The following is a 15,384-nucleotide window of genomic DNA, read 5'->3' as shown; positions in this document are numbered from 1 at the left end:
GGCTCCTCTTCATATGCTCAGTGGGGTCCACCACCTTAGCCTCTTGCGAAGACTGTACCGTATAGATGTGACGAGGTTCATGCCGGGGACCCATGCGGCGTGTCTGCACAAACCGCCTGCTTCCTTTCCGCATTTTCGACTGTTCTGGTCAGAGGCCTCGACACCCCGTGTAGCACAGAACCATGGAGATGCGGGGGCTCGGCTCCAAGAATACTCAAAGCAAAATGTCTAACTCCTCCACTTCAAGTCTATTAGATTGCAGCAAGCCTGGTACAACGAGGGCCCGTGGGTACGGACGGACCCATGCCGACAACTGCGCCCTTGTAGGAGATCCCGACTGTTCAGGAAGTCCGCGTGATATGGCGGGACATTCGGAACATGCTTCGAACACCGGATACTCTACTGTAACTAACATGCTTCGACTTGGCTCAGCTTCTGTCGAGCACTGGTGTCGAACGGAAGAGGCAGGAAGCTGCTTTGTTTTGTTGACAAAACCAACAACGAATCGGCTCGACTTTTTCCTTGCCCCAAGCAACAGAGGTAGGTCGACAGAATAACAACTGCTCACTTTACCAGACTGAAAGAGAACTGCCTCTTTCTTTTCGAAATCCCACAAGACAAAAACAAGCCTAATTGGTCACGAGAAATAAAGATGCCTGGATATCTCCACAGGTAAGAAGAAAGAGAAAAGAGGATGTTTTTTCGGCCTTACAGGAAAACCAGACACGCTGCTTCACGCCCCGTCATCAAGTATCGCCGCAAAGACATATAGATTTAGTGTACTTTTACTATACACGGTACGTAGGGAACAGACTGCCGCAGGATGTTCCCAACTCAGCTAACGTATGTATGCAAAACTAGATTCACCAGTTGGAGGATGGTAAGCGGCGAGAACTGTGTTCGATCCGCGACAAAAACCAGCTCATCATGTACGAAACGCCACCAACCTTCGCTTCATTCTCCTCCTTCTCCCCAGCGAGTCGGTGGACACTCACAGGATAGAGGCTGGCGTGATGCTCATCATCTAGTACGCTGATCGTTCCCCTGTTGGGGCTGTTCTTGGTTCTCTACCTTCGCTTTGCAAACCTCTTTCCTTACTCTCTTTTCGTCCTCCACACATCCGTCCTTCCCACTCGCTCTCTCTTCCTCCGCCTTTATTTATGAGGAAATTGTTTATTTCTGCCTCCGCCGAGACCGTTTCGGTTTGGCCTCCTCGCACACAGAAAGAGCAGCATTGACATTACCCGTTTTCATCTTTCAGACCACCAACGCCTTTGACTCCGAAGGTTTTGCCTTAGGAGACGTGTCCTCGACTTGTCGTAAATTTGCCAGAGATATCAAGTCCCGAGGCAACACAGCGGACAAAAAAGATTCACTCCCACCCATCAGCACTTCGTGTTCAGTTCCCTTCTCGGCCCCCGAGTTTATCCTGCGCCATAGCGACCACCCCTGTCAAGGTTGTTTCAGGACTGACAAGGCGGAAAGTATAGTACAAGGCATTGACCGCGCCTACAGCCATGAGAAACGTCGGTACTGCCTTCTTCGTTGCCTGAAAACAAGCACCAGGGGGGGAAACAAAAACCCTTTCCTCGTGTGCACTGCCAGAAGAGAAACGAGTAATACACAAACGGCTAACTGGGATGGATTGCAGTACAAATACGAACTCGAATCTGAAGGGTTTCTAACCGACTCCTCGGCAGCTAAACAAACCCAAATTTGCCCACTCCGGCAACCTTCTGCGTAGCTATTCCTTGGGGTAAGCTTGAACGCTCGGTGCCCCTTTGTATACGGATTACCTAACTCCCTTGCGACTCTATGTCTAGACCTACCACAGTATAGCGCTTGTAGCCCAGAGCTGCTGTAGCAGCTCCTCCAAGAGCTCCAACAATGGTGGCTCCTTGGATGTGGTCTGTCTGAGTAAACAAGTAGGCGCTAGTTAAGAAAGTGGTCGCTAGACATGCGCTGCCGACTAGCGAGGGGACCGACTTCGCCTTGCAGTAGGCAGCCCCACCTCCAACCAGAAGCAAAGCTGCACTGCTCAATGCCAGGTGGTGCGCCATCGAAAAACACACAGAGAAGTGCGAGGAAAGGCCTACAGAACTTCAGCGTTACGCCGGAAGTGAAGCGTTGTAGCACACACAGTAGGAGCAGAAGCGGCTGAGGGCACGGGAAAGAAACAACGAGAACCACACCTGACGCGAATGGACGGAAATAGGCCGGTGTGCAAAGAACAGTGGCGAAAACTGCGGAAATGCTGAAGAGACACCCGCGTGTCTGTGAACTCAATCTTGGTGGAGAGACACACACAAGAAGATGCATGCTAGCAAAACGCAGAAGACTACCACTCATGCTCCGGACGGGGCAGGATGGCACGGGTCGGACCAGCAACATCGGACCGAATGTCTTCAAGCGAAGAGGTCTACACTTAGATTGTTGTACACTCAGATTGTCCTAAGCTGCTTACCTATCTGTCCGCACCTTAGACTTGAACCTTGCTGTCAACCATTTTCGCACCCGATGGAGGAATGATGAAGTTTCTGTCAGCAACTATCAATATGGAGCCTCTGTCCTAGGTAGCGACGGCGGTTCTTCCGGTGCTCAATCGCGCGGGAATTACTCAGAGGGCGTTCTTCGGAAGACCAGGTTCTCTTACTCATGCTCACGACCTTACTGCAGCGTTCGTAGGTGAGTTGTCGTCTACCACCTAGGAGTGAAGCAGTCAGTGAAGTGGCTTCCCGCTCGATGACGGTCAACCGAAGGCCTTCTCGCCGAGCTCCTATCGCCCCAACATTGGCGCATGAACTCCACGGTCCTTGCGGACGACTTAAGTTGGGGATCGGACAAACAATAGTGCGGGGGAGACGCAATGAAACACGAGAACGCCAGCCTTCACCCTGTCAAATAGTTTTCTTTAAAAAAGCAGAGCGGGGACATAGGGTGAAGTCAGATTGATTACTTGCGATACGATGTAAAAACAAATCAAATGGTAGTTGAACTCACTCGTTTTTCAAATAAAGTGCTCTACGGGGCTCTCTATATGGTCGGTGCAAGCGGGACCACTGCTATACTCTCCGACACTGTTTCTCATCCTGTTGAGACACTGGTTTGTTTCCTATCCGAGAGTATACGGGTCTTCCGCCACAAAACGTCATTGTCCCAACAGGGGCTCATAGCCGCTGAAAGCTCTCCCCTGTCGCCCAGACCTGCGCCCCATACGGGGGTATCAAAGCCATGCTCTTCGTTGCGACTACAGCTTTCTTACTGCTTTTTAGCACGGGGTGAGCTCTTATCAAACCGGCGTTCACTATTTCTCTGGCGGAGCGACTCCAGCTTTCCTGCCAATACGTGTTACCCTGATTCCCCGTGAGGTAACCCCACCAGGAGGGCCGTCTCAACGGGACTATGTCGTGATCCGGCGACGTCTTCACTCGTCTTCAAAGTCACATCACGAATACGATGTCTCTGTACTAACATACGCAGTAACTGTACGTAAATCCGTGACAGGAAGACACAGAAAAAAGCTGAGGCACAACGAGAACCGAATGCCTCGGAGGAAAAAAAAAAGACTGGACCAACACCAGCGTGAAAGCAGCCAGACATCCTTGTGTTTCATTGCAGACAGGTACCGCATGCGTTAAGCCGGACTTTACAACCCATGCACTCTCGAAAACACACTCTTATCTGTCCACACGCTTCCCGCTGGCAACTGCCTCTGCCCCATGTCTACTGTTGAGGCGCCCCTGTGCGTAACTCTAGATCCATCCCCTGCCTTTTTTCTCGCGAAGAAACCCGATCACGTCTCCAAACACAGCACACCAAAAACAGTGTCTGCATAGATGCACGCGGTCGTTTGCTTCCGCCGCCAAGAAAAACATCAGGACCACATGATCGTCCATACTACTCAGACGACTGACATTTGTCGCGAGGGAGTGTGTTCGTGACAGACAGAGCCCCAATAGAAAAACAAACGCCGAAGACGTGCTGCGCTCCTTTCTCAAGCCGGAGAAGATGGCGCTCTTTCGCCTGTTGCCTTCTTTCTATCATTACCATGGGAACACGGAAACCATTGTTATTCAAGACAACCAATTCAACTCAGAACAGCAGATGCGTCCAACAGGCTCTTTCCCGACTCGCTTCTCCCCTGTCTCGGCGGTTACCAAATCTCTTAAGTGCCGTACTTCTTTCTGTTGAATGGTGTAGGCATCATCTCAGGCTCAAGGATGGCTCCACCGAGTGCCTCCACAAGTACAAGAGAGCCGACCCTATTAGGTGCCGCTTGCAAAAAGGAGTCAGTCTTGGCACTTCTTGTTGCCTTTCTGCCTTTGTTCCTGCTCTCTCCTCTATCTTCGGCTCGGGCCCACGTCTTCGTGGCTTGAGAGCGCAAGAAGCCCAGAGCCACAAAACCTCTCTTTTTGCTCTGTTTGATCACGATACATCTTGACAAACTCTTCGGATGGAGAGTACTAAGCCGTAAGTCTTCTCCTCTCTCTTTTTGGAACCTATCTGATGATTCACTCGAACTTTCTTCGTCCCTTTGTAATCTCTCAAGGACTGCTTTTTCATTCTCTTCACTTTGTGTATCTTGGTCTGTTTGTACAGACTGGCTGTAGCCTTCTTTCTTGATGTTCCCCCAAGATGTAGGAGAAGAACACGTTGTAGACAGAGATGTACGCGGACTGGCAGCAAGCCCCCCTGCGCCTTGATGGTGCGACTTTTCTGTTTTCTCGTCTAAGAGACAAGGGGCTTTAGATATGTACATATGACCACACAGACTTCTGGGATTTCCGTGACTTAACATCTGAAGAAGTTCTCTTCTGGATCGCAAGTATTGTAGTTGTTGAAGAAAAGGAGGCAGAAATCTTAGTAGGTTCTGATGTAACAGACGTGATCTGGCATAGAGTGGAGGAGGACAAATCGTAGAGCGTTTCCAAGACGGAAGAGAACGACACATGGGTGAAAGCGAACGCACACAAGCCGACATGTTACCCGGTGATGCCTGGAAACAAACCAAAAAAAAACCGGTATGAACCTCACCTTCCTGCGTGCTGGTTCCTCTGGCCGATACATACGTGTCTCCTGGCTTACACCTACAAATGCCTACCAAGAGTATATGTATTATCTACGTGTACACGTATGTATTGCTGACAGCCGCCCTGGCACTTTCGTATTTAATCACCCGTGTGTTACAATGCAGAGCGAGAGTCAAAGGGCAGATAAATCAGTCTACACAGAGAGGGGGTATCACACAAGCAGACACCGAACGAGATTGTCCCCTCACTCGAACTATGCCAGTGATTTCACTAACCTGTCCGGCACGCCGTGAACAATCAAGGAAACCGTCTGCTCCTTGTAGACAGATGGCGTCCGTGTTACCGTCGCCATCTTCTCCATCTGAACCACTCGTTCCATAGCAGGATGGCCTTCCAAGGCCGTCATCCGAACTCTGACCATTCACGTCCCCCTCTTTCGGCGAATTTTCCTCTTCAACATTGGCACCCAGTCCTGACGGAGTTAAGGCTTCCTGGGGCTTCTTCTCCCCACAACGACGGAAGTCCTTGTTCCTATTCCTCGGACACCGAGAGAGAGAAAGCGGCAAACGACATAACACGGAAGGGGTGAGGCAGAGCAAGACAGAGTTGTCCAGTGTCTCCTTGGGAGAATCCGAGACAGCCGATGAGAAAGAAGGAGACCGAGTAGGAAGGAAAGAAGAGTAAGATTCTCCAGCTGCTGTGTGAAATGTTGACGCGTCTATCCACAGAGCCCCGATGACGGATCCATCAGCCGGCCCGGCGCAAGACCGGGGAATCTGCTCAGCACCAACACACAACAGCGCACAAAAAGAGCATGAAGGCCAAGCGAGAAGCGTCTCCCTTTCTCTTTCTTCTCAACGTTTATCTGCCTCGTTATATAAGGCGGAAGACAAACCAACAAAATCGTTTACAGAACATTCGTGAACGAACTGCTCGATTCTGGCTTCGGCAGCGAGTTTGCTCCGACGTTTCCGTCTGCTCCACACAACTGGATGCCGAGGAATTGAAGAGACGGAAAGAGGCGGAAGGAAGATATCCCATTGCTCAGCCGCTAACAAACATGAGACCACCTGGCTGGATGGGTCATGCCATGCCATATACACCAAGGACACGGGAAGCCGGAAGTTGTTAGCTCATATTCTTGCGTCTTCTTTTCACGTGAAGATGCATTCACATGGTTCACACAACTGTAGGTCCGCTAGACACTCCTTCCCTTTTATGTCGGAGACGTGGGAGTCCCGTGTGACACACAAGAAAAGTATCTACTCGAATGTGTCAGAGATCACGTGTTGTTTTCCAGTACCCCTTACAAAGCCATCAGAGAAGGAGAAAAACAGGAGACACGTTTCTGCTCACCAGCCATCATACCCGTCGAAATCCTTCCAATATCACTCTTTTGACTACGTGAGCCGGCAGAACATAACGGCGCTTACACGTCTTTCTCTTCACATGAACTACGAGTGAAGTAGGAAAGGAAGACCGTGTACACGATTAGTGGATACCGCGCTGTACCAGTGTGAGAAAGGACTTTTTGTTCATAGGATAATAAGAACCGCTCAATCTCACCTGTCTAACTCGAGGTCTCGTGTACTGAGATGAAATGGTGTTATTCCGGCGACCTCTTTTTCGTCTTGATAACACGCTGTCAGGAGAAACCTCAGTTGTCTGGGTTGTATTCCTCTTCCGTCTCTTGTTCTCTCTTTCCCCCTCATCACTAGAAGCTTCGCTATCACCATCGTCACTACGACTGTCCTGACGAGTTACTCCATCACCCCTCGATTTCCTCACGGCCTTCTCTTTCTTCTCGTCATGTTCTTCTATCTTTGCTTCTCCTTCTTCCATCAAGGGAATTATAGAGTAATGACGCGTAGGAGAGAAGAGACAGATATGACTGCTAGTGCTACCAGAAGAAGGTGGAGAAAAGCAAGAACAACAAATCTCCGAGCCCAAGAGAGGAAAGGATGAGAAGAAATGGAGAGGAGTATAATTCGATAGAGAAACAACCAGAAGAGAACCCGAGGTAAAAAGACATGCTAAGAGTTGTCCGTCCAGAGAGAGGTCAAAAGAGCGAACAGCTGAAGAACACGAGGCACACATCACATGCACGACATAGAAAACATATGCGCGAGCGTCAACAAACCTTAAATGAAGTTATCGGCTTATCTATGTGATCCCCGTCGACAGTGACGTGGACTGCTGACACGCCGAGGTTCATCTCGTGTCCACACACAAGCGGTCTGCTGCTGCCAACTGCTTTCTTACTCGTTTACGGAGGAGATAAGAAGACAAACAAGCTGTCTTCACCGTCACCAGTACAGGGTCACAAACAAACAAAAATGACTTGAACGTAAAAAAGACGGCAATACGGACACTCTACGGATGAAAGACTTCGAACTGGACAAGGGAAGAAAGACTCCGAGTAGATGACAACCGGAAGGAGACCGTAGCCCGAAATCTTTGAACTTCCGCGAAGTCGCTAGGAAAGAGGTGTGTACGTACACCCATACACGGATATAACCCGGATAGTGAGTCTGTCTTCCTTGTGCTTATATGCAATCTCCCGGGGCGATCTTGGCAACTACGGAGCTCCACACTATTCGAGGCATACGCTTCTTAGCACTATCCTGATGCAAAGCCGCATACGGCAAACACTTTGTGTGAGGGATCAGAGACATTGAGGAGCTCCGATATGGATTTACATACGGGTTCACCAGAGAGTCCGAATCCTCTTGCAAGACTTACGATATGGAAAGGGCCCGATTTCCCCGAGAACTTTCCCGCCTTTCCAGATGTCTAGGATCAAGAGCCGATACCCTCGACTAAGATCTCTCTTCTGGATTCCTGTACCAAAAACGCTGCGCCACTCTGCCTCTAAAGAAGCTTCAACACTGACTGTAGAGACATCCGTTGCGCCGCTCGATTGTTTTCCCTCTGTGTGACGAGAGGACAACTCTTCATCTTCACTACTACTAGAAGTTGCCGTTGAATCACTCTCCGAAGAATCTACTGTTCCACGTTCATTGTAGGTGTTCGCCTGTGATCTCTTTGATATAGCAGAATCACTCCAAGTCTTCTTGTCCCGCCGACTTCGAGGCGAACTTTCCTGGGCTCCAGAAGGCCGTCGAGTACTTGAAAAGGAGGACGACGTACAAGCGCAACAGCACGCCAGAGTATCATTCGTGAGAAACCGAACTGCCGTCACATCTCGGACTTCTGCGCATGCACGGCCTCCCTCGACATCTACGACCTCAAGCTGCACAACAGGGGAACACAGGCAGAGCTACAAACATGCACTGAAAAAGAAACAGGCGTCGCTGTCGTTTACCGCCTGTGTTGCTCTTCCCCGTTAGCAGAAGCGCGTTGTGTCCTCTCACTTCCTACGGCGGCCCAGCAGAGATGTGGAGAACGAGCTGCCACAAAGAAAACTGTATACTCAAAGGCATTTTTAGCCGTTCTTTCCCTCGGTGAACAGCAGAAAGCAGGAGTGTGTGTCCGCTTGATTCAGTTACAGTATGAGAAAAGTAACTACACAGCTTCCGACAAAAACCTGGATCGACACGCTTACGCCTGCTAGGTTTTCTTACCTACCCACAGAATGAAGAGACCTTTCCAGGAGTTTTGCTCTAGGTATACATAGAACCGAGATGCAGATGCCAGGTGGTTTTGAATATCTTCTAACTAAGCCGGCTTACTTCTTTTAAATGTATCCCGAAAAGATGAAGACCTCGTCGACTGCCTGCAGCTATGAGGGTCCCATCTGGAGTCAGGTCGCCGCATCGAGCGTGAGATCCATTGCGTAGATCAATGTGAAGGAGCTTGATCACCCCAGCAGTGTTAGAGGATGAAACATTATTCTTCAATGACAAAGACGCATCCATATTCCTGCAGAAGACAATGGCATGCACGACGACTATCGGAGGGAGTAAGAGTCTGCCCCAAAGAGTACGTTCCCTCCTGTTTTACAGCATACGAAGTTAGACGTCGAAAAAACGGCAGAGACGTTCTGCACCACCGGAAGGCGATTCGACACCATGGCTATGGTTCCGTATGGAGCACGATAGGTTCGTGAAGATTTCACACAGAACGTACCACACTACGAATGTCTATATACCTATCAACTTAGCTGCTTCGACGTCCAACAGTCCTGATTCTGTTGAAGGAGCCGAGCTAGATTAGATGCAGATGGCCTGTCTCAACCACCTCTTCAGCTAAGCCCTTTTGTATGGGATCCGGAGAAGATGGCACCTTTCAAACGTAAACTTCATTTCCTGTCATTCACTCTTCTCTGAATGTCTTCTATACAACTGTCTAAGTGTATGCGGGGTCTACACGTGCGCGCCTGACTCGCTTCTGGCTAAAAAGCTTCGCTTTCATGACGACGAACTACTGTACAGCTTGACAACAAGCTTCGTCTCATTCCCGACAGACGGGTGTCTATACATGTCCAAGTACACTCATAGTAAAAACTACCTTGAATCCCATGCTACTGGAAAGCGTCGGACCGGCTGGAAACTCCTTACCACAGATCCAACCCGTCGTCACTGCAAGCAAGAACGAGATTTTCCTTCGAGCTCTGCGCGAGAGCAATGCGGGGCCGGAGACCGGTAGCTAAGGGATGTGCTGGCAATGGCCGTGGATGAGTCCCTACACTCTGCAAAGCACACCACATTACTCGCTTTTTCTCTCCGACTAGAAGCACCTCTAGCTCAGCTCGACACTTGATCACAAGCACTTTGTCCCGATCTCTGACATCCGTTATCCTATCTCCTCTCATCCAGAATTCTGTTTTCTTCGATTCCATCTACATGCGAGGAGTCCATAAGCTCTATGACAACTTACACTTTTCACGATGCTGAGAAATGTACATACACACTGGAAAGAACTCCGCGGACCCCCCCGTCATGTGAGCTGAAAAACATTAGATACACTTCATGATGTAAAGCGAACAGGGTGGGACAGCCCCCCTTCCTGCCTGACTGAAGAGCTAAGTGCTTTGGGCTCTGGTATGGAAGTGCTTCCGCACCTCAACACCACAGGATAGACCCTGAAGGCTGCAGCAAGGTAACTCAAATGCCCCCCCTGTCTATGTATCTCACAAACTATAAGAAGAGCTAGCAGGCACAGAAGTCATCAAAACTGGAGAGGCAGTCAGGACAGGAGCAACACGTAGGAATGAGTGTTGAGAAGAACTCACTCACCGCTAAGCCCATAAGCCTTTCATTAAAGCAAATGCTCCCGTCTACCGCTCCTGTAACTGCAATAAGAGAAGCTCCCTCTCCTAAGAAAGCGAAGTTGTGAGATGTATGACGAGGTCCTCGACTTCCTGAGCCACCCGAAACATCGGGTGTTGCTGAGATAAGGGCAAGAGCCCGGATGTCACAGCTGTGCGGGTATCGCGTAGGCCCAACAACCCAGTCACCATCCTGTAAGAGACAAACAGAGTCACAGAGACATCTGATGAAGTGCTCCCTGAGTAAGTCAAGTTTCTACTTCTCATCCAAGTGTATATATGCGAAGACAGATAGAAGGACGGGAGACTGAAGCTAAGACCGCCAGCAGATTTCATCACGAGAGTCAACCTCGGCTATGCTAGTGCATTCACGCACACATGCAGTCACATGCTATACCCTACTGCAGCAGAAACCAACGGCAATACTGATTGTTCCAAAAGGGTCCCGTAGACGAAATAAGAAAAAATTCCCTAAAAATTATTTGCGCCCGGAGATCAGTCTCCCGACTGTTTGTGTGAGGTCACAGTTTCCCTAAAGCTTCAGTCCAATGACCCCAAAGCCTTTACACGTGAGGACAACCCGTACTCTTCTTCCGCACCTTATGCCTCACTGCGACTCCGAGTTTTCCGTCAATTCCAGCAGAAACGATAGTAATTGTCCTCCCGTCTTTTTTTCCGTAGTTCAGTTGATCTCGATCAACTCGGCCTCTATCAGCCAGTCGTCCTGTAATTCGCCCTTCAACATTTAAAACATCTGCCGCATGCAAAGGCAACCTCCGAAGCGCCACACACGTCGGCAAAGACCAGACAGTCACACAACCTTTGCTGTCTCCGCTCAAGAGAAGATCCGCCGCAGGAAGAGCAAAAAGGGACCACACGAGGACGGCCCCGGAAGAGCCTGAAACGAAGTTACAACGCAAGAAAGAAGGATAAAAACGACGATGATTCGAGCAACAATCATGATATCCCTCGGATACACTTTCACACCCCTACCTGCAACCTTTTACTCTCCATCTGGTGACTATCGCATTCTAACGAGTAGCCGCACACTGCGGAAGAAGAAACGACAAGCACGGAGTGTTAGGAAAGAAATACCCCGTCTAATGGCGTACAAAGTCCTCTCTCCCCTCCCCCTCCGAACGGCGCAGCCAGAGAGCACAAAAACCGGCGTGGTCGTCTGCTGATTAGACCCCTCTCAAGTGAAGCCTTAGGAATAGAAACCTATCTAGAAAATCTGACTACGTGTCCACACTGAGACATATATCTCTACAGGAGAACAAATATGAGCCTTGCCTGTCTGTTTTGTATCTGTTGTCCCCCCCTTGGACCGATTCTGGCCTTGATCTCGAGGTGTCTCAAGGAGAACCATCTTTCCATCTGCAATAAATCCTCCGCCGACAGTTCCTGAGGTGGAGCCTGGGTCTGCTACTTTCCATGTAGTTGACGATGAAGATGAAGAAAACCTTAAAATCGTAGAGGCAGCATTTCCAGCAAAGATAAGATCAGGCGAATACCAACAGACAGAAAGAAGACGTGCTGTAAGAAGCGAGACACAAGCAACACATACATCAAGTGCGACGCTGATGGGAGAAAGGAATACCTCAATGCAAACCACATCAGGACGAAAGGACAAAATGAATCTTGCCTCAGTACATCCATGCATACATACACGAAGAGAATACTTCGATGAAGAGACGAAGAAAGCTTCCGAAGAAACCAACGACTATCCGGAGGGATGGAAAAAGATACAAAGATATTTTTCCAAAAAAAAAATATCTTGGTATCTTTTTCTGAACATAAACAATGTCGAGCGATTCAATGTCGTTTACGTGCTCTTCTTACCAGATGTCTTCGGGAGAGAAGCAACGAGAACAATTCCTCCCTCTCCATCGTCACTTTCTCCCGCCTCAAGTTCATCTGTCTTCTCTCCATCTTCCAAAAACTTTGAGTGCTTCTTTTTCTTCCCTTTACTTGCCTCCGACGCAGCTTTACAAGGCCTGCCTTGGACCTCAAAGAGGCGGACGCGGCCATCATCACATGCAGCAGCGAAGCGAGACGACGGAACTCCATAAGGAGCAGAAGCAAGCGAAAAGACAGCGCCGCCGTATGACGGAGTCTCTGACTTAAGCGACGACAGGCGGCAGGAAAAAAGATACAGAAGCCCATGAGAGACTCTCTCTTGCTTGTCGGGGGCCCGGAAGTACCGACCTTCAACAGGACACATGCATCTGCGTGTTCGACGGAAGCCCAGCAGTCCGATGCAGTCTATCTATCATCGAGCTCTATGTCACCATGATAACACACATTCGTATATCATACACATTCTGCTGCCACCAAGGATATGCACACGAAGGCCGTGACAAACACAATACACATACATACATACATACGTACATACACGCATTCGTAGGTTGGAGCACTACTAGGAGAAAACTACAACGACGTAGAGAGATGCTCTACGAGGCCGATTCGTCTTCTCGTATGCGCGAGCCCTATGTGGGTCCCTACCTGTATAGATAAAGTTCGTAAATTCCACTCAGAGATGACTCCATGTAAACCTGCTGTCACAAGTCGCCATTCAAGCAAGCTCCCGCCGCAGTATCTTCCATCTGTTATTTTTCCCTCAGTCCTCTCGTGTTCTTCTGATTCGGTCTCCTCCTCATCCTCGTGAGTCTTGCGTTTTGACGACAAACCCTGGTCTTTCCCCATTCCATGTGCGAAGCGCCTTCTCTTCTGTGTAGAAGACTGAGATGATGAAGTTCCGCAGAGATCTCCAGCGGTTGCTTCAAAGATCGAGGCAGCGCGACAACTCGCCGGCACCCACAGGATAGAACGGATAGAAGAGCAGCTCTCATCACTTAGGCGCTAAAGAAAGAAAGATACACAGACCAGAGAAGGAGGAAACAAAGGGCTACATCTTGAGACAAACCTGGGTATAGACACACAAGTCTGTTCTTCGCGAAAACAACTGCATGCGCCCTGTCTCAAAGAAGAGTTCTTTTCAGCGGAAGAAAGCAGAATACCAGAGATGATAACGAACGGGCAACACGGAGAGAAGCGCAGGAAGAGATAACGCGGGGGAATGAAGTAAAAGAAAGGCGATACACGGAGAGAGGGTAGAAGGACAAGAGTCGGAACAAAACAAGAGGATCTCTCTCGCTTGAGAAGTTTAACGTAGATGTTAGCCTACATATACGAGTACGGGCTGCGAGAGGAACAAAGGCCACTGCTGGATTAGAAGTGGTAGGGCGAGGCAAACCAATCTGCCTCGCCCTCCTCCATGAAGTGACTTATTCTCTTCTTCGCGTTTTCTTTGCTTACGAGTTTTAAGAAGTCCGTTGACGATTCATAGATCTCCAGAGTTCCGTTGCTTCTAGCGACAGCTACCCACCGGCCATCAGGACTGGCACGGAGGGTCTCCACCCCCACGGCCTTGGCCTCAACACACCTGGGGTGTACATACACCACAATCCTAGTCAACCGCATCTGCCTCCATGTAGTACGGCAGAAAAACAACTGTCGTGACGAGTATCTCACCTAACAGTGGGGTGTTGTGGCGTCCGCGTTCCTCCATAGTTCTGAACCACACCGTTTGTAAGTTTTTTATACGTCTCTATTGAAGAAGTCAGCTCATTTCTACGGAAGAAAGATTCTGCTGTGATGCACATGAAGGGAATAGGTTAACACGGTAGGTCTTTGTGACGCTTCGAAGATCCTTCTTAGCAATGAGAATGCCAGTAGAGAACTCTATTCACTAAGGGAAGGAGGCGGAAGCCACGAAGAATGTAATCCTCCAACCACTTTCGGACTCGGAGGCCATACTCTGGATAGTAACTGTAGCACCTAAGGGTAGTAGGGCGTCCGAGAATCTACTGCGTTGTTCTTGATCGTCTATGTATATCTCATGACGTACACATACAAACTCAGAGGTAGCTCAACGCAGAGTGCCTTCTCCTGGCACTGCAAGCAAGACAAGTACGGAGCATTTCTCCTACTGAGGATGGTGCTCAACAAATCTTCATACATTTGAGAAGTGGGACACCGTATAGACACACCAACAATGTACGTACACCAGCCCAAGGCCCCTCAAACAGCAAATGAAAACATCTGAAGTTGGTCAGAGGTGCAGCTACCGGGCAACCTCCAGCCTGTGCTGTTTTCTTTACCTGCAGCAGACGAGGGAAGTCTCCATCTTCGGAATAGAGGAAAGCCAAAGGAGATCTTCTTCCCTCCCCCACAGATCAGCGGAGAAGAGGAATGCCTGCCGCTGTGCCCCCACCCCGAAGAACGGGGAAGAATGAAGTCTCTGGAGGGTCTCTTTTCGACGAGAAATTGATAGGAAAGGATGAGTACTAGCTTTACATGACATACAAAAAGATTAAGAAGAGAATGATATTCCGACTCAACATCTCTCCTATTCTCCCGCTTCTTCTTGATGTGTCCCCTCCACCCACTAGCGAAGTAAGCAGACATTCATACATTCAAGAAGACTCCTCACTTCACGAGAAGCAGAGCCAATCACACGCCCCTTCGCTGAGTGAAGAGAGGTAAAACTCCTGGGGCATGGGAAGAAGGCGATCTACTTCCATGGAGAAAAGAAAAGACTGTGTTCTGTCAAGGCGTCTGCGGTGAAGAGGAGTCAAGAGGAGAGAAACCAGATGCAATTGAACTCAAAAGCCAGAGAAGAAAACAAGCAAGACGAGAGATCTGTCCATGGTTGACGATGTGCACCAGGGTGTCAACAAAGGCAGGTGGGCAGGAAAGCAGAAAAGCACACTTTTTTTATGTGGGAAGTCGATGGAGAAAAGCAAGAAATCGAGTGTATGACCAAGCTGATTCTTGGTTGTCTTTGCCGAGAAGAAGAAACTAGTAAAGCAGGCATGCAAGTAAAAAAGCTTTTTGTGGGATACTAGATGGACAACGAACGGACTGCACAGCTGGTGTTGTCAACCTCGCTTACAGTGAAACCAAATGAGAAGTTTAAGAAATAAGAAGATCTTCTAGACCCAGAGAAGAAAGAGAATGGCGCCGTCAAATGGCGGAAAGACCACCTTTTCTTTTCTTTTCTTTTCGCGTGCCTCGAATCATTCTCTCGCTATCGCCGAAACGAGGGTGGGGCTGCTG

General features: G+C 49.3%; 2 protein-coding genes across 2 annotated transcripts; both read right to left on the bottom strand.

The window, feature by feature from the left end:
* Positions 1-435: 435 nt before the first annotated feature.
* On the bottom strand, positions 436-2,823 carry CSUI_000342 (uncharacterized protein). The gene is made up of 2 exons (XM_068060576.1): positions 1,830-2,823; positions 436-1,549 (listed from the first exon to the last, which is right to left on the bottom strand). The coding sequence occupies exon 1, from the start codon at positions 2,389-2,391 to the stop codon at positions 1,933-1,935; it is 459 nt and encodes a 152-aa protein (XP_067927447.1). The 5' UTR covers positions 2,392-2,823; the 3' UTR covers positions 436-1,549; positions 1,830-1,932.
* A 1,334-nt stretch (positions 2,824-4,157) lies between these two features.
* Positions 4,158-15,323, bottom strand: CSUI_000341 (12x wd40 repeat containing protein). The gene is made up of 13 exons (XM_068060575.1): positions 14,427-15,323; positions 13,582-13,708; positions 12,769-13,125; positions 12,103-12,382; positions 11,539-11,796; positions 10,860-11,158; positions 10,229-10,453; positions 9,551-9,681; positions 8,723-8,912; positions 7,773-8,283; positions 6,597-7,105; positions 5,306-5,806; positions 4,158-4,996 (listed from the first exon to the last, which is right to left on the bottom strand). Exons 1-13 carry the CDS (start codon positions 14,627-14,629, stop codon positions 4,166-4,168), a joined length of 4,422 nt encoding a protein of 1,473 aa, XP_067927446.1. The 5' UTR covers positions 14,630-15,323; the 3' UTR covers positions 4,158-4,165.
* Between the last annotated feature and the right edge of the window lie 61 nt (positions 15,324-15,384).

This window comes from Cystoisospora suis, assembly GCF_002600585.1.
Source record: "Cystoisospora suis strain Wien I chromosome Unknown contig_153, whole genome shotgun sequence".
NCBI classification, from domain to species: Eukaryota; Apicomplexa; class Conoidasida; order Eucoccidiorida; family Sarcocystidae; genus Cystoisospora; species Cystoisospora suis.
Note: the sequence above shows the minus strand (reverse complement) of the source record. Positions and strands in the feature narration are given on the sequence as shown.